Below are 22,823 nucleotides of genomic sequence, written 5' to 3' on the forward strand. Positions count from 1 at the left end.
AAAAAGTATGTTTTTTCTTTTAGGAGAAATTAAACATGCTAGCATGCTAATGTTTTGAATGCTAGCATGCTAGCTAATACTAAAACATGCTCATGGCTATATAAACATGATACTGTAAGGCACTGTCACAGTCATACTGGTAGGAGCATCAAAAAAACAAAAATGCTACACAGCCTTTTAAAGTTTATTTACTATATTATACTTACTGTCAAACTGGCACATAAATCAAAACAGTAAATGTGCAGGCAGGTAAGGTAAACCCGCCTTCTTCTGAATTCTGCTATGATGTATAGGCTGGTTATAAAAGTCTATACCTGTAGTTTGGGGAAGGAGTTTCTCACTGACTGACTTGTTAGGTGGCTTCACACTTCTGACTGGTGAAAGTTATCATTTGATTGCTACAAAATGGTAATCTTCAGTAATGTTAGACATACATATTTAAAATGGGAATGCCTTTATTTATTCCATTTTAAACAATGTAATTTTATTATCACATTGGAGTTTTCTTGGTTCTTTGTACTTAAAATATTCATATTACCTTCATTTACCTGATACTAGCAGTCTTAACCTTCTCCACAGGTCAATCCCCGCAGCTATCAGTCATTTAGCATGCTGCCTTGGACACAGTGACAGCAGTGGGCTGTGTGTCTTTGCATAACCAGTCACTTTCCCAAATTGTATATTTACAGCTTTTGCTTGCTGTTAAGGCCAGTGGACCAGATATATTCACTAGATTGTGTCTTCTTAAGAGCTGAGATCCTGTGTGCATGTGTGATTGTGTGACAGTGCCTGTTAAGATAAGATCAAAGGCACTCACCACTGGTGTCTCTCTCACCCCTTTATAAATATTTCCTTCTGGATTCACCTTCTTCCTTCTGCTTCTATCTATCTCTCTCTTACCGCGAGATTCCCTTGGGTTGTGTAAACATTACATAACTGATGTGCTTGTCCAGGTGTTCCTGATTTCATGCATGAGAACATTTAATGGTCATATTTGCCCGTTGTTCTGTAAAGTCACATGGCTGATGTGCCACAGGAAGCTGTATTGTGTTATTACTAGTTCACATCCAACAAGCTCAGATGTATACTCACAGGCCACTTTATTAGTTACACATTGCTAGTACTTTTTGCCATCAGAGCTGTCTTCTTCATTGCATTGATTCAACAAAGTGCTGGAAACATTCCTCAGAGATATTGCTCCGTATTGACATGACAGCATCACACAGTTCCTGCAGCAATGCCAGCTGCACATCCATGAAGTGAATGTGGAGGCTATTTGAGTTCAGTGAACTCACTGTCGTGTTCAAGAAACCAGTTTGAGATGATGTGAGCTTTGTGACAATCAACATTATCTTGCTAGAAACAGCCATCAGAGGAAGAGCACACCGTGGTCATAAAGGGATGGATATGGTCAGTAAGCCTCAGACGAGGCCTTTAAATGATGCTGGGTTGGTACAGAGTGTGCCAAGGAAAAAAAATACTATCACCAGCAGCCTGAACCCCTGATGAAAGGCAGGATGAAAACACGTTTTGATTATCTTTACATCAAATATTTCAACAGAAATTGGGACTCGTCAGACCAGACAACAATTTTTTCAGTCTTCTAATGCCCACTTTTGGTGAGCCCATGTAAACTATAGCCTCAATTTCTTGCTCTTAGCTGAGAGGAGTAGCACCCAGGGTGTTATTCTGCTGCTGTAGCCCATCTGCTTCAAGGTTTGATGAGATGCTCTTCTGTATACCTTGGTTTCAACAAGTGATTATTTGAGTTGACAGTTGCCCTGTTGTCTTGTGAGCGGTGACATCAACAAGGCATTTTTCACCCACACAAATGGCACTCACTAGAAATTTTCTCTTTTTCAGACCATTCTTTATAAACTCTAGTGTAGGAAAATCCCAGGAGATCAGAGTGTAAAACACAGCCTATTTGGCACAAACAACAATGCCACATTCAAAAGTCACTAAAATCTTCTTTCTTTCTTTCTTTCTCATTCAGACGCTTGATTTGAACTTTGACAGGTCGGGTTCACCATGTCTGCATGCGTAAATTCATTAAGTTGCTGCCATGTGTTTGGCTGAATCAATATTTCCATTAATGTGCAGTTAAACAGGTGTAGCTAATGAATATTTCTCTGTTACATAGGCTTACTGTCATTCTTTTTAATAAAGTGAATTAATAAGTCAATACATTTTAAAATAAATAATTTCAAGAAATATTAAATGTTATACCTCATAAATGATTAATATTTATTAACTAGCTTCCTATAATTTCATGCAGTGCATGTGCAGCCTGAAAGAGTGTAAGGCTATTTTTAAAGGCGCTTATTAAAGGTACATTCATTAATCTCAAAGAATATTCTTGTTTTCAATACAGCAAAAAGACCATGCTTTGAACCAGAGAAACACCATATGAGAGAGTTAAATGGTATTTATATGCTTGCCAACATTTTTGCCTTTGTGATGTGATGAAGGAGTTAAAGTCAGACACTCAGAGGTGTGATTCCTCTGTGTGTGTCTTTTTGCACATGGACTAACCTCCATCTGTGTCAGTGACGTCAGCCTCGGCCTGTTCAGGTACAGCTGCTCCTCCAGGGCCTCAGAGGGAAAGAAATGTCCGCCCGGCAACGCGGCAGAGAAGCTGACATTCAGGATTCCTCCGGGTGCCGCATCCAGATCCGGCTGAATGTTGAAGATGAAAACATCCTCGACAGGAACTGAGAGAACAGCGGACACACCTTCCAAGAAGGTTCCCAGCAGTGGTGACAGGAAGTGCTCCTGGGACATGTTCTGAAGGCGGACAGTGACACTGCTGCCCAACATGTCCTCTGTGATAATGAGGACGCGGAGAACACACTGAGCCGAAATGCTGTGGACGCCATCTGAAGAGTTGAAGAAGATAGCAGAGGGCAGCCAGTTAGGTGAACGAATAGAAGAGGAACTTATGCAGGTTATAAGGAAAGAGAAAGCGAGAAAGTCAGAGTGGCACAGTCAGTGACCAGGATGTGGACGGGGCGCAGAGTGAAAGAAGAAACTTTGAGAGGAAGCTTCAAAGGAAGAGGTGAGGAATGACAGAGATGACAGAAGAGCAGAGATATTCACCAATGCAAAGATAAAACAGGAAGTAGTCACAACCGTGTTAACGTAATGTAATTAATGTAATTTTATGTTACTTAAATTGATTAAGAGTGGGAGAGAAAGTCACAGGTAACTGAAACTACCAGTGCTTCTGTGTCGATGATACCACAGAAACTACGTTTTCTATCACTGGACTGGGACTGAAGCTCACTGGCTGATCTTGATAAAAGGTGGAGTTGGTGGACGAACATTTTAGTTTTATATTCATGTAACAAAAGTGGTGTTTACAATCCATTCACACCAAAGGTTACCATGAGGTGCTGGTCACTAGAAGTAGATTTGACAACATATAAAATATATAAAATATTCTAGCTGTATGACAGTACGGTCTGAGGGAAGCAAAAACAGCTCATGCAAAAACATAAATAATCCTTATTTGCCTTAAAATATATTGGAATTGTGACATTAGAACTCATATAAGAAGGAGGAAGCTTTGATATCTTAATGTCTAAGCAGGAACATTATCTGATCCACTGGATTCATTGAATTTTTTAGATACAACTCTTTATAATATCGTTTACAGTTAATGTTTAACTGTATCTTTTTCTTTACATATTTACAATTTAATTAAAATTAACCAAATTTCTAATATTTTAATGACATTTAACCTAAAAAAAATTAAAAATTGAAGTCTTACTATGAGATAATTACATTATTTACCCTTTCTTTTACATTTGCGGTTCACTGAAAGTTTCTCACACAGATATCTAACAGATAAATTACTACTGTAGGACATATTATACAGTATTATAATAGTATTATATATGATTGTCTAGTTACAAGAAAATGAGTTTATGGAGCCTGAATATAGCAGTCTGCTTTGACACCACCTAAGTTATTGTAATAAATTTTTTTTTTTTTTTATCCATAACAAAATTTCAACAAATAAATATGCAAAGATGGAAAGGTGAGGGCAGCAGCATGAGGACCCCAGGGGAAAAACAAAAAGGCAGGCATGTGTGACAACCGATATGACACTGATTAAGTCAGTTATAGCATTAAAGGAGCTGGAGCGAGTAGCAGAGGCAACAGCGACTGCAGGGAAGCTTAAGCAACTTAAATTAGTGAGCCCCATGGAAAAACAGGAAGTACCGCTGATATAGGCTGGCCTGGCAGTCAGATCAGCTGTTATTAGGTGATTTGTGGTCTGCTTGAATGTCTAGGTAAGCACTGGAGGAAACAACTGGATTACATGTACTGGGAATGGTAAAATATGACTGACTTATGGTGGTGCTACTGGTTAGAAATACAAAGCACAGAAGCCTCACACTGTGTTTTTTAGAGTATTAAAATCCTTGGTTTAGCTGGTCTTAGCAAAGGTTTTTTTTGTCTAATAATTAATGTTGCCTTTAATATTGAACCAGCACCACTAATCTTTCTAAGCTTAAGCAAATTCATAACATCAAATAAGAAAAATCTGATACAATGAAGGTATATGTTGTATACGTATGAGTCTGAGTATGAACATGGGCAGCAGCTCCACATAAACTCTTTATTTTTTTGCATTAGCTTTCACTGACACTTGCTTAATCCTGTGGAGACAGCATGACACAAAGTATTTTAGTGCTCCTTTTTCGCTCTTCTTACTTCCACTACAGCCCCGAAGATCAAACAGCATGGCTGTAGACACTCTGTATTGCTGTATGTGTGAATGTAGTCATCATCTGTGAACCTACATGTCAGGCATAAGATGTGGTGATAGGAGATTTGCAGCATAAAAGTGCTGAATCCTCTGAGGTCCACTTTAGTCTCTAGAAAGGATGATGCAATTCATTATCATGTGTTACAGTTAAGTAATAGAAAAGTGATCCTCTGAAATCTACATCTATTTGTGAGTCACACAGAAGGTGGCGCGCAAACTGAGCGTTCTCATGTAGGGAAGCGTTGGGTTTCCATCTTCCCACACGCAGCTTTACTTACAGATTCGACAGGGCACTCCTTTCGCTGGGAGTCCACAAAATGAGCTCATTGGAAGCGCAGCAGGTCACAGCCCTCACAAACACCTATTTTATTCACAGACACGAAGTGTGTTTAATCTATACTGGATGTACTGCTGGGCAGTGTTGTATGCTGTAAAGCAATTTGGTCCAACAAACTGGCAAATAAGCCATAAAGGGACACAAATGCAGACAAACACAGCATAAGAAAGCAATACACGGGAAAAAATGACAGGAAAGAATGAAATAAAGAAAGGGAGAAAAAGGAGCGTTATGGGTGGAGGGTGAGGGGTGAACAGAGACAGAGGGAAGATGTGACATGGACATGAGCAGGAGGACAGAGAGGCGGTGGAGGGTGAAGGAGCGCGAAGAAGGTTTATTAAAAACTGAAAACTGAAATGGAAAAAAGGGGCAGAGAGAGAGCTTTTAACCAGGGATTAATAAAACGAGAGATTATGGCTTAATTTGTTTACGCTACTATAAATAAACACAAATCTTTATCTTTGTTAATGCTTTAGTAAAAATATTTCAGGATGTTATTAATTGAATTTATTTAAGTTTTAAAAAGGGAAAAAATCTAATTCTTTTATTTAGATTTTTGATTTATGTATGGTTATTTGGCGATTCTCTAACGTGTAAAAAAAAGACATCAAAAGGAAGAAAAACGCAGAACGTAAAACTGTCAGAAGAACGGGATAAATGTAGGAGGACATACAGCGAGAGCGAGAGAGAATGGAAAGACGGATGTATGGAGGCTGGGGGTTGGGTCTGGTGGCAGCTGGTTTGATTACCGGATTATGAGGAGCCTCACTCCCCACTGACCTCTAACACACACACAGACACACACACATATGCACGCATACACACACTCAAATCCAGAGGCCATCATAACAAATGAGCAGCCAGAGGGAAGAGTGGTTCTGTGAAGGGGACGGAGGAGCAAACCTAGCAAACAATCTGTAGGGGACATTTTAATAGAACATAAGGAGGAAATAATGCGCACAAAGAAACACATTTGGATCAAACTGATACGGTCATAGAGTACAGCACATACAGGACACATTAGGTGAAATAATTAAATGTCACTTCGTCTTCCTAGGCTAAAACCCAGCTTTATTATCGCCTCTCCGGATCACAATGCAAAGACACGGCACTAATTGACACTGATCTCCCATTGTCATTGAAATGAGACAGGGATCTATGAAAAGACCCAGGATAATCTGCTCGAGTAGTACCCTCTTTTACATAGACACACACACACACACTCACTCACACACACACACCCTATTGCTGTTCAGCATGATGTATGTTGAGCATCTGACATCAGGAGCCCCTTTTTAAATTAATCCAGGCTCTTATAAAGTCTGATTTTAAACCATGTACCTTTGGGCAGGATTTGTGTCATTACAACTAGTTTAGAAGCCAATCCTGGTCCAACAGCCAACTTTGACATCTGTGACATGAAGTAATGAACTTTAAGCCTCTCTTGCTCAAACACGGAGAACGGGCTTTCAGTGATGTCTTGTATCCAGTAGATAAAAATGTGAGTGTTGTTGAGAGCGAGATGAGGAAAAACAGATTCGACTGTCGTGTCTGGATTCTAATCTGGCCCGGAATTCTGTTCAAAGTTTAAACAATGTCTACTCCAGCTTTTCCAACCCTTACTAATTAGGTTAAAAAACAACTGCAAAATCTGTAAACTACACCGTGAACCCAAGATTCCTATCAATCTAATTCTATGAGAAAAAGCAGCTATAAATTATCACCTTAAAACTCAAACTGCTCTTTCAGGAAGTGAGGACGTGGCAGATTTTTCTCTTTCCCCAAAAACTTTTGTTAACAAGAAGCACTCCAAGAGCACAATCCTCAACCAAGGAGTGGAATAGCATTGTGGGGGGTTTTTCGACATATTTTAAGAAGTTTGAAGTGAAAAAAATCCATTTGGAAATGCAGACTTTTATTTTTTCTGTTAAAGCCTATTGACAGAATTTTAAGTACAGTTTTTTGAGTAGCATTCATTTCATTGTTTAGTATTATCTTTTTAAATGTTAAAATAGTAATAAACACCAAGTAACATTATGTTTAAAATCCCCATTTATCATTCCCTATATTCCTATATGTTGTCAGTACAAACGATGGCAGTGAGAAACATCAGATTAATCTACTGACCTTGAAGGAGTGGTCAGAGGTCAAATGTGACATCATATTTTAAATCCTTATATGGTACTTTGTATATGTAGACAATACACATCACACTTGTAAGAATCATAGTTTCTAGGTTAAATGGGTTTTGGTCCATTTTCGACCAATAAATCATCAATCACGTTGACCCTGAAGACTTTGGTGTAAACCAAATTTTAACGGATTGTTAAGATGACCCCACTCTACAACCTTATGAAGTTTAAACAGAATTCATTTAAAACTTCTCGAGATCACGCGTTCAAAGACATGAAATGATGACATGCACACGCAAATGCATATGCTATGAAAAACACAACTTCCTGGCACAGGTAATAAAAAGGCAGAGGCAAAAGTAAAACAAATGTACAAACATTCTCTACAAAACAGATGTCTAATTTGAACAAAAAAGGAGAATACATGTGACCGTTCATCTGATTATTTGACCTTTTTTCCACAGCTGCTTCATGCCCTTTTATTATTGATCATATTGATGGGGAACCTGTGAGATTGCACCACAAAGACTTGACAGAAGTCTCGATTGATTTGTTTGATTTTTTTTTTCATACTGCTATGTGTTTAATAGTCATATCGTGTTAGCCTCCTGCAAACTGTATTCTCAAATGTTTTCTGACAGGAAAAAACAAAACAATTTCATCTGCCAGACACGCTGAATATTTTCACTGCCTCCGAGGAACCTCCTTCATTGGCCCACTGGGGACAACAGTGGCATTCAAACAGGAACATCTGACAACTGAACAAATCATTTAACAGTCTCAAATGAAACAGTCAATAGTACCACTGCCTGTTTGTCTTGAAGGTTTTAGCATCAACCCCCCAGCAGACAATGCAGTGCGCTAAACCTGGCAGACACACATAAATGTACACAGAAAACATCTTCATTTGGCTCTTCTCGTTACTTTAAATAATCTGAGTAGCATGCACTTAGCACGAGGCTCTTCACGCATCGCTCTACACAGACATACTGAGCTTGAAAAGAGCAGCAATTCAGCATGCACAACTGTTATGACCAATTACGACAGCAAACCGTGCCCGTGTGCTGACAGACCGGGTCGTTTCACTAATCACCTCCTTCTGTAAGGTCAGCTCTATACAGGTACGTGACCTGGCATCCTAACTCGAGTTTGGCTAAAAGTTGCAACTAATAAATGAGTGAGAAATCTGGGCTGTTTGAGTCAAATGAGTCTTGAGTCAAAGAATATTTCTGCCACGTCTGAATTCTTGACTTCACCTCAAGTCTGACTTCTACAACTAAAGGAATCTATTGATGTTGAGTTCAATTTAAGATAGAAAGAAAGTGTAAACAGACACAACCCGCTGTGTGAAAGTAACAGTTTATCAAACCTGACCACAAGTGACTTACTGTCCTTTAAATTCCTCCCACAACTCTAAGACGTCAGGCATCATAACTCTGCGACCCTGATGTGTAATTTTGAACTGATCCTCTTTGTGTCTTCCACTTGGTTACGGAGCAGGATTTGTTGGTGAGAGAGTAAAGGTAATCTTCCCCTGTAAGCCAGGAAGTCATAACTAATGCATCACCATGTCTTCACGCCACAGCACTTTAGCTCACATAGAAACAATGAAACATTTATAGTCTCCAAACTGAAAACGCCACAAATGGAGGGTTATTTTGGCATCTTTCGGACCATGGGAAAACAAAGCATTTTGTAAATAACAACTTGGAGATGTGTTTGCAAGCTCTCATGGCTCCTTTGGGCTTTGAGCCAACGTTTTCCCCTTTCGTGTGTCTGCACTTCAAAGAGGGTGGAGAGTTTGGGGATGGCGTGCATAAAGGCTCTAAGAATAAACACACTGATCAGAAATCATCAGTGTGGTCCCATGGATTCCTGAACATGAACACACCATGAAAGAGAGGCTGGTCTCCGATCGGTGCTCTGGTTCTAAGATGCTTTGTGGGTCCCCAGCGTTTCAAAGGGTTGAAGGGGTTCAGTGCTATCTCACTGCACCAGGTAGCCTGACTAATAGCACACTCAAAGGATCTTGAATGTCAGAGCATCCTAAGCTCGCTTCCTGGAAATCCGGACGGAAATAGTCTGCAAAGTAGCGTACAATTGAAACCCACAGCTGAAGTTAAAAAACAGTCCTAGAAGCATTTTCAAAAGCTGCCATACTTGGAAGAAGGATAGGCAACAAAGCAGAGCCCAGGCATTTTCCTTGAAGAGGACAGTCACATCACCAAAAGTTTGGAGATACTGCTCGGATGGACTTCATTATTTTTTAAAAAAAAAAGATCACAAAACGCGCAGGTGTTTTGAAAAGCAAATGGAAATATCAGTGACATACTTTTGTAGTTTTATAGTGGGACGTTAAGTGTTTTGGAGGGCTGCCTTGGTGATCCTGTGGAAGTCGATGGGAATATAAAATATAAAAGTGAAGAAATGGGAATATTATAGTTTATATAAGTATGTGGCATAAGGGATGATCTGATATCGTCGTGTTGGTGTTGTTCCTGGAAAAACATTTACTATGTTGTTCCAGGATCAACATTGCAAATGACCAATCACATTGTTGTGACGTTATTCTTTGGCGCGCCAAGCCATTCATGCATTTATGAAATTCCAATGTTGCAAGGACAATATCAATTCTGCTTAGCGTTTATTAAAGGGTTAGGGTCAGGGTCCGTTGATCGGCGGACAGAGGCGGTTTCTCGCAGCTTAAGTACAGTTTTTTGTTTTACGGCGGTTTTTCCCGAAGTCGCAAAAGTATGACGTCACAACATTCTGATTGGTCACTTGCAATGTTGATCCTGGAACAACATTTACTATGTTGATCTGGGAACAACACCAACACGACAATATCAGATCGTGCATATATAAGTATGTATAACAGACTGCACTGAGTTAGTATGTGGAGACAGGGCACTGTGCAAAAGTCTGGTAATTTTTTAACATGGTCTTGAGCAATACTGTAGTTCTACAGGCTTGCTGGAGGTTTTTCAAAGTTTTCTTCAGCTGCTTTTGTTTGAAATGAGAACATAATTTGATCTAATTTCTTTGACCGAAACTGCAAACGATGTTTGACAGGTAGAACATTTTTGCACCAACAAGGTGATCCCCAAAGATCTATTGGCTAAAAAACTTTGGCATATCTTGTTGTGCAGTGTGTCCTCAAAAAATTTGAGGAATCCAGCAAACATGTGACGCAGCACCTGAGAGCTCCAGGACCTGAGCATCTGGCCCTTCTGGTGATCCTTTTACCGTTCACTGAAGCCTCATCAAATGATCTCAGTGGAAGATTGTCAATCAAGAAGCTGAGGTATGCCAAATCAGACAAGACTAACCACATACGGGTCTTATAGAGTGATGAATTTGGTTTAAATTGTTGCCAATACGCACGGAAGACAAGAGAGTGATGCAACACTGAGTGTCTACAGGCATGTGTAAAATACAGTGGATGATCTCTCATGGTTTGCTGATGCATTTCAGCCAGTGGTGTTGGAGATCTTGTCAAAATTGATGGAATAATTAAAACAGAAAGGTATCGTCGGGTTTTTATCCAAATGCAATATAATGGGAAAGTGTTTGACCGAAAACAGCTTCATTTTTCATAATGACAATGATCCCAAACACAGTAAAAGAATACCAAAACACACAAAAGAACTCTATCAGTCATGGATTGGTCTCCAAGAGCTTGGACCTCAACATTATTAAAGCGGTGTCTGATCATCTTGACAGAAAACAGAACAAAAGGCAGAAACATCCAAAGAAGAGTTCTGACTTTCATGCACATTTCAATAAGTCACTGCATCTGATACCCATATATTAAAAAAGTGAGGGGCAGCTTGAGACCTTTGCACAGTACTGTAGTGTAATATTTATTTTGTTGATGCTTTTAGTCACTGGATATTAGACCACGTGTCTTAAAGAACTTGAACGTGCTGTAAAAGTAAACTGTTCTTTTGTATTTAGACTATATGATTCATGTCTCTTGCATTCAGAATCGTCGCATTGCCGCTGATGGAGAAAACACCCATTAAGTTACATAAGCATATAGTGACTTAAGTTAATGTCTTACAGATGGACACTCAATATTCATTTTAAAAGGCGGCATTTGAATGGAGGATTGTGGCATACGTATATGCAGACATAAATAAATTTTTCTCTTTATTTTCATTGTGGCTATGTGTGCAAACACTGACACTGGCAAGGTTAGTCGTTCAAATCCGCACACGGTTAATTCATTCACACATGGCATTAGCACTGCCATTGTTAAGTGTCTGGCTCAAACTGTATGCACTCCCAATACTGTAAATGGAGTTGAGATTAAAAGAAAAACCCCAAAAGGGGAGATATATTACAGCAACCATGCAACACCCAAAACACTCAAATTGGATTTCCACTGAACAAAAGCCATATGCCACATCTCCGAAACGCTAAATGCTGTCATGGTGCCTTCAGCCCATTACTTCACAGCCCATGTATTCACAACCACAAGGGTTTAAATCCCATTTCACACTGTGTTGTCACATCCCTCTGTTTGCCCTTTTTTCCTCTCTCTCCTCCACGTTCACCCTCCTCAGAAAGCCTTAACAAAATACAAGGGCAGACTGAAATTTCGAAACGCTAAGTAACAAAAAAATTGTGTGGACTTTTTAAGCTGCGTAAGATGCCCTCAGGTCAGGAAAATAAATAGGCGCGGTAGCTGCTGAACAAATGGTGCCCTTTTCGAACACACATAAATTCTCTGAAGTTGCTACCAGAGCGCGGGAAAGAACATCTGAAGCACAGTCACCTAAATGTAATGACTCGCCTCCCAGGGCGCGCGCGAGAGTACAGACGGGCAAAGTGGCGCTCGCACACAAATAAAACAGTAAATAGAGAGGGAGTCCGTATATTAATGCTGATAAAATAATACAGGCGTGAAAAACAGGATGTATGCATCATTACCAATCACATGCACGCAGGCGTTGGCTTGACAGCTGATTTCTGCACTCTGTTTCTTTGTTAAAGCCTTTCCGCCCCTGAGGTCTGGGCACTCATTATTTTCAGTGTAAAGTGGAACACAGCTTGAAAAAAAACACGCACAAACACACGAGCTCACGCAGCACCATCAGCAGCATGATGGGTTAAACCGCCCTTTAACAACAGAAGCTCTAATCCTTTACATTCAACCAGATACACATGCACGTCTCGCTTTTTAGCCCATATCACATTTGCACATCCCCTCATGCTTATTGTACTTATAAAGAAATCCGCAGTGACCTCGGTGACATGCAGACGGGACATTGGTTAGCAGCTGTTTGTAGCAGCAGCCATCGTCCTCCATCCTGCAGATTTATCCCACATCTTTTTCAGCTCTTTCTCGCAGATGTGCAACAAACAGAAAGGTTATGTTTGAGTGGGAATAAGTGAAGGGTGTAAAAAAGAGCTTTGTGGGTACTGCCCGGTGCAGCTTTTATGTTAAATAATTTGCTGTTTTTGGAACGTAGCATTATGGCTGCACAGTTGCTGTCCTATTAAAGTCAGCTCCTGAGGTTGGGTGTGTCTGTTGGAGCTTTTCATTGCTCTTATCACTGTTAGGACCGTCTGTCAGCTGAGAAGATCCCAAATTTAAATTTTCCAAACAATTGCTCCTGTGGGGCGGTGTAATAGTGCAGCAGTAATGGTCCACTCAGCACAGTAGGGGCAGCAATAAGGACAACTGTGACGCTTACTTATGTACGCCAATCACTGAAACACATGTAGAGAGAATGCTCACTAATGCTTTAAATTATAATTACTGGTACTCGGCTTTTAACGAAAAGAGAAAAGGTAGTGGAAACTATGCTCTCAGTAGAAGACCCTGTGATTGCTTCAACTTCAACATCATGTAGTGTTCATATCAGCGCTTTTTGCTGGCTTTTTTGTGCAGTTTTTTCCAAATAATTCTGCAAGTCAACATCCACCCCCACCTCCAGATGGAGAAACAGATAGGAGCAAAATGCAAATGAAAAATGCTCCAGGTGTAGGTACTTACCTAGTTAGCATAAGGGTTAGTTGCATGCAATAATAAACCCCCAAGTTATGGACATCTGTTCTGAATTAAACCAAATTTATATGTATAACTTCATCTTTTCAAATTCTATTTCAGAGATTTGTTATGATTCAATATGGGCCACAAAAATACACATATAAGCATTACATAACACAATTTTCTAGTAGATAATGGAATAAATATGTATGAGAAATACATTAAAGACAAGTTCCATATGGTAAGATTGAAATCAAATTAAGAAAAAAAATCAAATGTGTCTGTGTCTATTTATTAGTCCAATTGCACCATGTGTCATGTCTTTTCTCGTTACTGCAGCGTCAATCAGAAGAGAAAAGCTGAAAACAGAAAAGCGTAAATTATACAGTCAAAATGTAATCCTAAATTATGGCATGGAAGACAATCCATGCCAAATAAATCTCTGTGGGTTGGTGTGACATATACCCGGACCAAATCCAAATTAATGCAGGGATAATTAGAGCCAACCCAAAACGCAGCCAACCTGAACATGCCCAAAGAATTAGAGAACGCAGTGACAACTAACTACCAATTAAAACCCTGTTTACAAGATCAGCATTATGTGTCATATCCTTGTGATTCACAATTCCTTCGCTAATAATTCAGGGATACAATTACGGAGCACCATGTGATCAAAGCTGATCACCCGAGTACCAATTAATAACAAACGTGTTCGTATGAGGTCAAATTTGAAACGCCATCATAAGTATATTTCAGTTCAGTTCATGTGCAGTGGGGGGAAAATTATTTGATCCCCCACTGCAACAAATTTTTTAGTTTGCTCACATCCAAAGAAATGAACAGTCTCTAGACAGAATATCATCCAAAAATCCAGAGAAAACACATTATATAAAAGTTATAAATTAATTGAGTCATTGAGTGAAATATGTATTTGATCCCCTACAACCCAGTCAGAATTCTGGCACAGATGAGCTCTTGTGTTTGGGGGAAGACAAATTCTGCGTATTTCCTACAGAACGCCATCCCAACAGTCAAGCATGGAGGTGAAAACATTATGCTGAAGGTACAGCATAAATTGAGGGGCCAGTTTAACATAAAATGTTGGACAGGAACCTCCTTTCCTCATGCAGAACACTGAAGTGTTGCAGATGGGTCTCTCAGCATGACAATGACTTAAAACATACAGCCAGAGGAGTGTCTATACAGACTTAAAGTTGACGGCTGGCAGCAAAGAAACCTGAAGGAATCAGAGCTTTCTGTAAAGAGGAGTGGACCAAAATCCCTCCTAAGATGTGCACAAATCTGATGAGCAACTACAAACAAATATCTTACCACTGTGCTCACTAGCAAGGGTTTCTCCACCAAGTGCTAAGTCATGTTTGGCTTGGAGATCAAATGCTTATTTTAGTCAATGACATCCAAATCAATTCATAACTTTTGTGTAATGTTAACTATTTGGTCCCTCTCCATTAAAATGAAATGAGCATAAAAATAAGAGACTGCAAACTTACAGATTCACCAGGAGATCAACTAATTATTTCCCCCACTATAAAAAGTGACAGCAATCCCGAGCTGTCCCAAAGGTGGTACCAAACAGCCTGCTACATCCTTTTTAAATCCAACTCTGCATCTCGAGAGGCTGGGTTACTGTCCAGCTTCTCCCCTTGCAGTGATCTTGTTTGTTTACAATAATCCTGTTAGAGTCGTAAACCTAATGCGGTAATGATTTATTGATGAGTCAACGCTAAACATAGCACCGAAATTCTAGCATGTTCCAGTTTGTGCTTTCTCATCCTCCTTTAGCCCCAGATGAGCATAAATAGGTCATAAAAAAGCCCTGCTGTTTATGAAATCTTATGATTCCTCTTGCCATTCAGTACTTGGCTCCTTCATGCCTCAAAGGTTAGGAGACTTGAAGTTTCGCGATGAACTTCTAATGAGTTTTATGTTTCTTCTTCAGCGAAAAGGAATCGTTACAAGCATTCAAAGAAAAAACTTGTGGAGGACTGGGTGCTCAAGACGTTTTGGAGAAATTGGCTGCATGTCAAGATTCGATTTTTGCTCCTCCATTATAAAAGGTTAATCTACACCAGTTTCAGCCTTAAAATTGTGTTATTTCAAGCTCTTTTCTGGACAGATATTGACAGATAAGAACTATGTGTCTCCAGTATAAGAAGGTATCTTAATAGGTATCTTAATAAATCTGGGACTCCCCACCAATTGACCTTAGAAGCTTCTCAGATGAGAGGTGAAACATCTTCAAGCAACTTAAAGAAGTTCAGATGCTTTTCTTTGCAAGCTCCTTTGACTACGATGACCTGGATGACTGAGAACCTTCACAGACGTATCTTAATAAGACGTTTTTAAGTGGACAGGTTTTCATGTTAGGCTGCTCAGAATGAGTGTAGGTGCCAAAAAAAGGTGTAAAAAGCAGATTTCAGGAACAGAGGAGTCCCAGAGCAGCTGCAAGTCTTTCAACGGGGAGCATGAATTTGTAATGCTCTCAACTCCGTAAAAATGTCTGTCAGAATATTCTTTCATGTCCTCGGAAATCCTCCTGTGCATAATGCTGCCTTGTTTATCGCTGTTTTGTAGCAGTTATTCTGCCACTCAAACCACACTCATAGCAGAGAGAGAAAGATATGTATCAAGTGGACTTCATTCATAAAGGGCAGATCCCAGGTGGAAACCTGTAGAGCTGCATGACTGCAAAGTAACCTGACATTTAAAATATCCTTCACTGCAAATCCTGCAAATATGAAAGCTTGGGGAACAGACACAGCTGCAATTCATTAATCTGTTTATTTGCATAAAATAGCTAATATCCACCACTAAATGTCTCTGACGTTCACTGAGCGAAAAGCCACTGCATGAAATCAGACGAATGCTCATAAACAAACACTGGTCTTACGTCAAAACAAGTCACCACCTGTATTTCCCAATATCTGCAATTGTGACATAATTAAGAGCTGAGCAAAGCTTAAAAACATACTGATATGAAACATGGGACAGAAACTGGCCAGTATGAAAACCTGTCCAGATTACAGGTTTAATGTCATGATTACATGGCACTAATTACCCACCGGAGAAACCTGCCATCTGGCTCTGCATCGCCCTGAGAAGAAAGTATGTGACACTCCACAGTCTTATGCTCGGACTGAGACATTTAGAGGACATCTAATGGACTTTAATGGGTTGGTGGAAGTTTTTTCTAAAGTGCTACATTGTGGTTAGCTATGTACTGTATGTGTAGCACAGTGTGGATGGTAAATGGGCTTTTGTACATGTCATGGACTCATGATGATATGGGTTTGAGCCCATTTTGTACACGCTCATGCTCCGTGTGTGTCTTGCGAGTAATGTGTATGGTTTAGCAAAAAACATCAGCATAGCTTCCCATGATCGGATAACCACGGCAGGAGGTAATAAAGCTGATTTTACGCTACATAATGACTCATTTAGATGACATGATCCAAATATGTCTGAAGGCAAACTTCAGGGTTAAACACTTGGAGGACACCCAGTGTTCCCAGTCTATAAAACTGATGTTTGCACATCTTTGGCTCTTCTGCCGTGCTTCTTTATGGTTCTGTCTTTTCATTCTCTCATGATACACACACGCACACAATTTCAATCTAATGCAGGTGCTGCACAACAGATTTTTCTGATCTTCAAGCTTTATTTTTTGGCTGCGTTTGATAAACAGCGTGCCTCCTCCTTTAGTCATGGCCCTTCTGAGCCAGGTTGTGACACTAGAAAGCTTTGCTCCAAGGCATACTCGTGAGTCAGTCAATCTCATAGAAGAAGATATTTATTACTTCGATTCCTGGAAGACACATAAAAGTGACCGAAATAGTTGTGTGCAGAATTAAAAAGAAGAAGAAGAAGAATGGCAGTAGTTGTGTAGTGAGCTGTAAATGTAATCTAAATATAAAACACTATGAAATAATGTCATGCCATTGAAAACTACTTAAACAATAATTTTGTTCATCAGCACAATTTGGGTATTTTCCTCTAAAAGACCTGCTACATGTGGAATAGAAAAAATAGAAAAGGCAAAAAAAAAAAAAAAAATAGGAACAGCAAGAACAGATTTCAACCATGACATCAACAATAGTGATGAAATATGAATGATGTAGACTCCATTTTTGTTTTACCTCAGGGGTTATAACACTGTGTAAAAACACATTATAATATAGTAAAAAATAAACATTAAAATGCATATGCTCTGGGGCATTTAGATTTCTCAGCAGACCTCCATGTAAATGTGCCTGACACGTGAAACATCAGTGTACTCATCTGTGAGATTATAGTTAACATCAGTGCAGTGACCTATGTACAGTAAGTGAATTCACTGTGCACTGACCTCGGAGTCTGCGCTGCGGGACTGTTTTGATCACGCGGACTGGGAAATGTTTCACGTGGCCGCCAGAGACATTGATGAATACACAGACTCAGTCTGTGGATTTATCAGGAAATGCGTGGAAGATGTCGTCCCATCCAGAACAGTCAAATCCTTCCCAAATCAAAAACCCTGGATTAACGGAGATGTTCGCGCGGCACTGGCGGCACGGAACACCGCCTTTGCCTCCGCGAACACATCGGACTACAAACACGCACATTACCAACTCCGGAAGACGATCAAAGCAGCCAAACGTGAGTACAGGGACAGGGTGGAGCAACAGTTTGACAACCCTCGGAGTATGTGGCAGGGACTAAACACGATCACAGACTTTAGAGGGAAAACCAGCACACCGCAGACCACGGCCTCTCTATGTGAGGATCTAAACGTATTCTACGCTAGATTCGACACAGCGAACACCATGAGACCGGACAGTGTGCGCACCGCGGATGACGTCAGTGCGCACACTGTGTCTGAGGAGGATGTGCGGAAGTGCTTCAGGAAGGTGAACGCACGCAAAGCTACTGGTCCGGACGGGATTCCCGGCCGCGTCCTCAGGTCATGCGCGGCTCAGCTGGCTGGAGTGTTCACACACATCTTCAACCTTTCCCTCTCTCTGTCTGTAGTCCCAGCCTGCTTCAAAATGGCCACCATCGTCCCTGTACCCAAATCCTCCACCATCTCCTCATTGAACGACTGGCGACCTGTAGCCCTGACCCCCATCGTAAGCAAATGCTTCGAGAAGCTGGTCAGGGACTTCATCTGCTCTGCACTACCCGACTCACTGGACCCTCTACAGTTTGCATACCGCCACAACAGGTCCACTGATGATGCCATAGCCCTGACACTACATACTGCCCTGTCACACCTGGAGAAGAGAGACACGTATGTGAGAATGCTGTTTGTAGATTACAGCTCAGCATTCAATACCATCGTTCCCTCGAAGCTGGACAGGAAACTGCAGGATCTAGGACTGAGCAGCTCCCTCTGCAGCTGGATCCTTAGCTTCCTGTCTGACAGACGCCAGGTGGTCAGACTGGGCAGCATCACCTCATCCCCCATCACACTGAACACTGGTGCTCCACAGGGGTGTGTACTGAGCCCTCTCCTGTACTCACTCTACACCTACGACTGCACAGCCACTAACAACTCCAACATCATCGTGAAGTTTGCGGACGACACTACAGTGGTGGGTCTTATCACCAACGGTGATGAGACAGCTTACAGGGAGGAGGTCAGCGCCCTGACCCACTGGTGTCAAGACAACCATCTCACCCTCAACGTCGCAAAGACAAAGGAGTTGATAGTGGACTTCCGGAGGTGCAGAGAAGTACACACCCCCATCACCATCAACGGCGCTGCTGTGGAGAGAGTGAGCAGCTTCCGGTTCCTTGGTGTACATCTGGCTGAGGATCTTACGTGGTCAGTACACACAAACAAAACAGTGAAGAAGGCCCAGCAGCGCCTCTTCTTTCTCAGGAGACTGAAAAGATTCGGCATGAGCCCCCGCATCCTCAGGACCTTCTATCACTGTGCCATTGAGAGCATCCTCACTGGATGCATCACCACCTGGTATGGCAACAGCACCGCCTACAACTGCAAAGCTCTCCAGCGAGTAGTGCGGTGCTCTGAACGGATAATTGGAGGTGAGCTTCCCTCCCTCCAAGACATCTACAGGAAGCGGTGCCTGAGGAAAGCGGGGAGGATCATCAAGGACTCCAGTCACCCCAGCCATAAACTGTTCAGACTACTTCCATCAGGAAGGAGGTTCTGCAGCATCCGGTCCCGTACCAGCAGACTGAGAGACAGCTTCTTCCATCAGGCCATCAGACTGCTGAACACGTCATAGACATCTCAGCTTCACTACTGGAACTTCAACATTATGCACTCCACACTGTATATAAATGCCACTTGTTTTGCACATATTCAACTCTGTATATTTTATATATTTTATTATTATTATTATTATTATTATTATTATTATTATTATTAATTTATTTTTTTAATTTTTTTTTTAACTATTTAATTTGTAAAAATGTGCATACACACACACACACCACACACACACACACACGTAGGAAAATATTTAGTATACACATCCAGAAATGCATACACTATTATATATTGTACATATATTTATTAGTTTCAGGTTGGCCATTCTTGTATTTTGCTCGTTTGTGTTGTTGTGTTTGCACATCTCTGTTGCTTGTGGGGCTCGCACACAAGAATTTCACTCGCATGTGCTGTGCCAGTGTGCCTGCACATGTGATGTGACAATAAAAGTGATTTGATTTGATTTGATTTGATCTGTGTACGCTTGCTATACTGTACTTTATATGATACATGTTTATTCACCACGCCATATGCACCACAAAATAAATTAAACTCGTGTATGTATGTTTACGTTGATGTAATCGAATTTGGGTTTGGTTTGTTAGTTGCTAACGCATGCATTACAAAGCTCCAGGGTAAAATCAGTTTAGTGGAAGTTCCTATACATTCACAAAGCCACTTCATTAGGTACAACTGCTTTAATGCTCATTTATGCAAAAATCAGCCAATCACGTGGCAGCTACACAGTGCATTTAAGGATATAGACATGGTCGGGATAACCTGCTAAAGTTCAAACCACGCATCAGAACGAGGAAGAAAAGTGATTTAAGTGACTCTGAACATGACGTGGTTGTTGGTGACAGACGGGCTGGACTGAGTATTTCAGAAACTGCTGATCAGCTGGGATTTTCCTCCACAGACATCTCTAACATTCACAGAGAGTCATCTGACTAAGAGGGAACATCCAGGGAGCGGCGGTTCTATGGAATAAAATGCCTTGTTGCTGCCAGAGGTCAGAGAAGAACTGCTACAAACTGATAAGAAGGCAACCACTACTCAAATATCCGCTCACCACAACCAAGGTTTGCAGAAGAGCATCTCTGAACCCAGCACAGCAAACCTTGAAGCAGATGTGCTACAGCAGCTGAAGACCACACTGGCAGCAACCTCTATCGACTTAGAACAGATAATGCCTGATTTTATGAATCTTGATTTCTTCTACAACATTCACATCACAATCACAATTTTGTGTAAACAACATGAAAGCACGGATACTTCCATCCTTGTTTTAAAAGTGCAGGCTGGTGGTGTAATGGTGTTGGGGATATTTTCTTGGCACACTTTGAGCTCCTTTGTACTACATGACTGTTGTTTAAAGGCCAACAACATATTCTTGACCTGAGTATCCAGTGTACAACACATCGGGTCATGAAGCTCAAATCATCTCAAACTTGTTGAAAGCATGCAACAAAAAACTATAAAGCAGTATTGATGTAACTGATGAAGTCGCCAGTGCACGTGTGTCTTCCATGTACCACAATCACAGTAAATGTCATACGAGTATGTCAGTGCTCCAACTATCCACAACACAAACTGCCCCAGCTCACAACATCTGTGCAGTCAATACATCACTATTAATACATCCTTAATTTCTAAAGTGAATCTAAAGTGTATACAATGTGTATACAGTGACAAATATGCCAATAATTATCACTAACTCCTTTTTTTGTTTTTGTTTTGTTTTTTTTGCTTTACAGTCTCATTTGGGTTATTGTTTAGCTTTCACGGTGCAAGTAGTATATAATTTAGTAATTTCAGCATTAACTTGTAAAATAGCAAAACCCTGAAATTGAAGCAGTAAAATAGAATTTAGCCATCATTCATTTTATGAAGTATCAGAGGTTTTACTTTATTCAACAAACTCCTTCAAACATGATGACGCCATGGTGTCTTTGTCTCAGACTGGAGTTTGCTGTTCCAGTGAAGCTCTGGTGTGCCATCAAAACTGCTACACACATTCACTACTGGGAGTTTGCCAGTACAAGCACAGTCTCTGCTGCTGGCTACAGGAGCAGTTGGGGGGTGGGGGTTACTTTGCTCAAGGGCACCTTGAACTGATCCTGTTGGGGTGCCAAACAGTGCTATTGCTGCCACAACCAGCTGACCCTAAAGCCAGTTTTATGCATGTGTGTTCGTGTGTCCTTAAACTGTTGTCAGCACGCGCATGAATGGTGTGTTTAATCTCTACGAACACAAGAATTACCCAGAGAACCGACAGACTGAGACAAACTGTCAAAGACAGCATGAGAGTGAAATGGAAAAGGAAGACAAAGACAGCGAGGAAAGAAAGTATGGACGAGTGAGGAAGTAAGAAAGCAAGACGGGCAGAGAGAGGAGAGACGTCCCAGAACTCTGGCGTACATAGATATTATTCATTGAGAAGATATGAATACACCCTCAAGTGCAATGCTTTGAGCCACCTGAGAGTACACACACATACTTATGAACACAGAAGCACACAGAAGTGCTGTACACACGCAAATAATGCGCAAGCATGAGTAGGAAGAAAAGCTGTTGAAGCACAGACATAAACTACACTCGCACACGCCTGCTGATAGTATACAACACATTCAGTACATGCACAGCCACGCACCAGGAGAGGGAGGAGGGAAAGAGGAAAACTGAAAAGAGGAGAAATGAAGTGAAGAGCAGAGCTGAAAGGGTTTCACCATGGAAGAGGAACAGCCCATGAGAGTTAGGTGAGGAATGCCAGGAGGGAAACTGAAGAGGAGGAGAGGATAACACATGAGTGAATATGGAATAAGGGAAAGGAGGGAAACAGAAAAGAAGAAGAAAAGAGAGGACGAAGGGAAAGAAAGAGGGAGAAACTGAGTAAGGAAAGCCACAAAAATGGACAGAAGAATTATTACAAAGGATGAAAATGAAGAATTCATTCATCCACCCAAAGATGGGTAGAATAAAAGGAGAAGGAGAAGAAAGCGGTGGGTAGAGGAGGGACGGGCAGTCACAGATAACACACAGCACACAATGAAAGTGACAGCTTTGCTCCGAGCTTGACTCTGGCTGACTGTTGTTTCATTATAATCTCATAACTGTCAAATCCTGGAGCAATGGAGAGAGGGGAGAGAGAGGAACGAGGAGAGAGGGCAAAGCATGCTCATCGTGAGAGAAACACAGTGAGAAAATTGGAAATGAATCCATAAGTCTGGTTCAAGCGAGCTGAGCGCACACTGTGAGACACCAATGGAGACAAGGGTGAATGCACACAAATATACAAACATACATGCAGTTGTGACACACACACACTCAGCGGTTTTGCTTGT

At 40.9% G+C, this 22,823-nt stretch overlaps 1 protein-coding gene across 3 annotated transcripts in view; it reads right to left on the bottom strand.

The window, feature by feature from the left end:
- Positions 1-22,823, bottom strand: part of celsr3 (cadherin, EGF LAG seven-pass G-type receptor 3) — a 119,958-nt gene that overhangs the window by 89,032 nt on the left and 8,103 nt on the right. For all 3 annotated transcript variants that reach the window (XM_085259583.1, XM_085259584.1, XM_085259582.1), the window contains exon 2: positions 2,536-2,879. In XM_085259583.1, the coding sequence (XP_085115709.1) occupies positions 2,536-2,879 (344 nt within the window). The remainder of the gene's footprint in view (positions 1-2,535; positions 2,880-22,823) is intronic.

Source organism: Mchenga conophoros, linkage group LG20 (genome assembly GCF_057382185.1).
Source record: "Mchenga conophoros isolate Kocher_MC1m ecotype Shallow Benthic linkage group LG20, M_conophoros_male_GT1.1, whole genome shotgun sequence".
Classification (NCBI taxonomy): Eukaryota; Metazoa; Chordata; class Actinopteri; order Cichliformes; family Cichlidae; genus Mchenga; species Mchenga conophoros.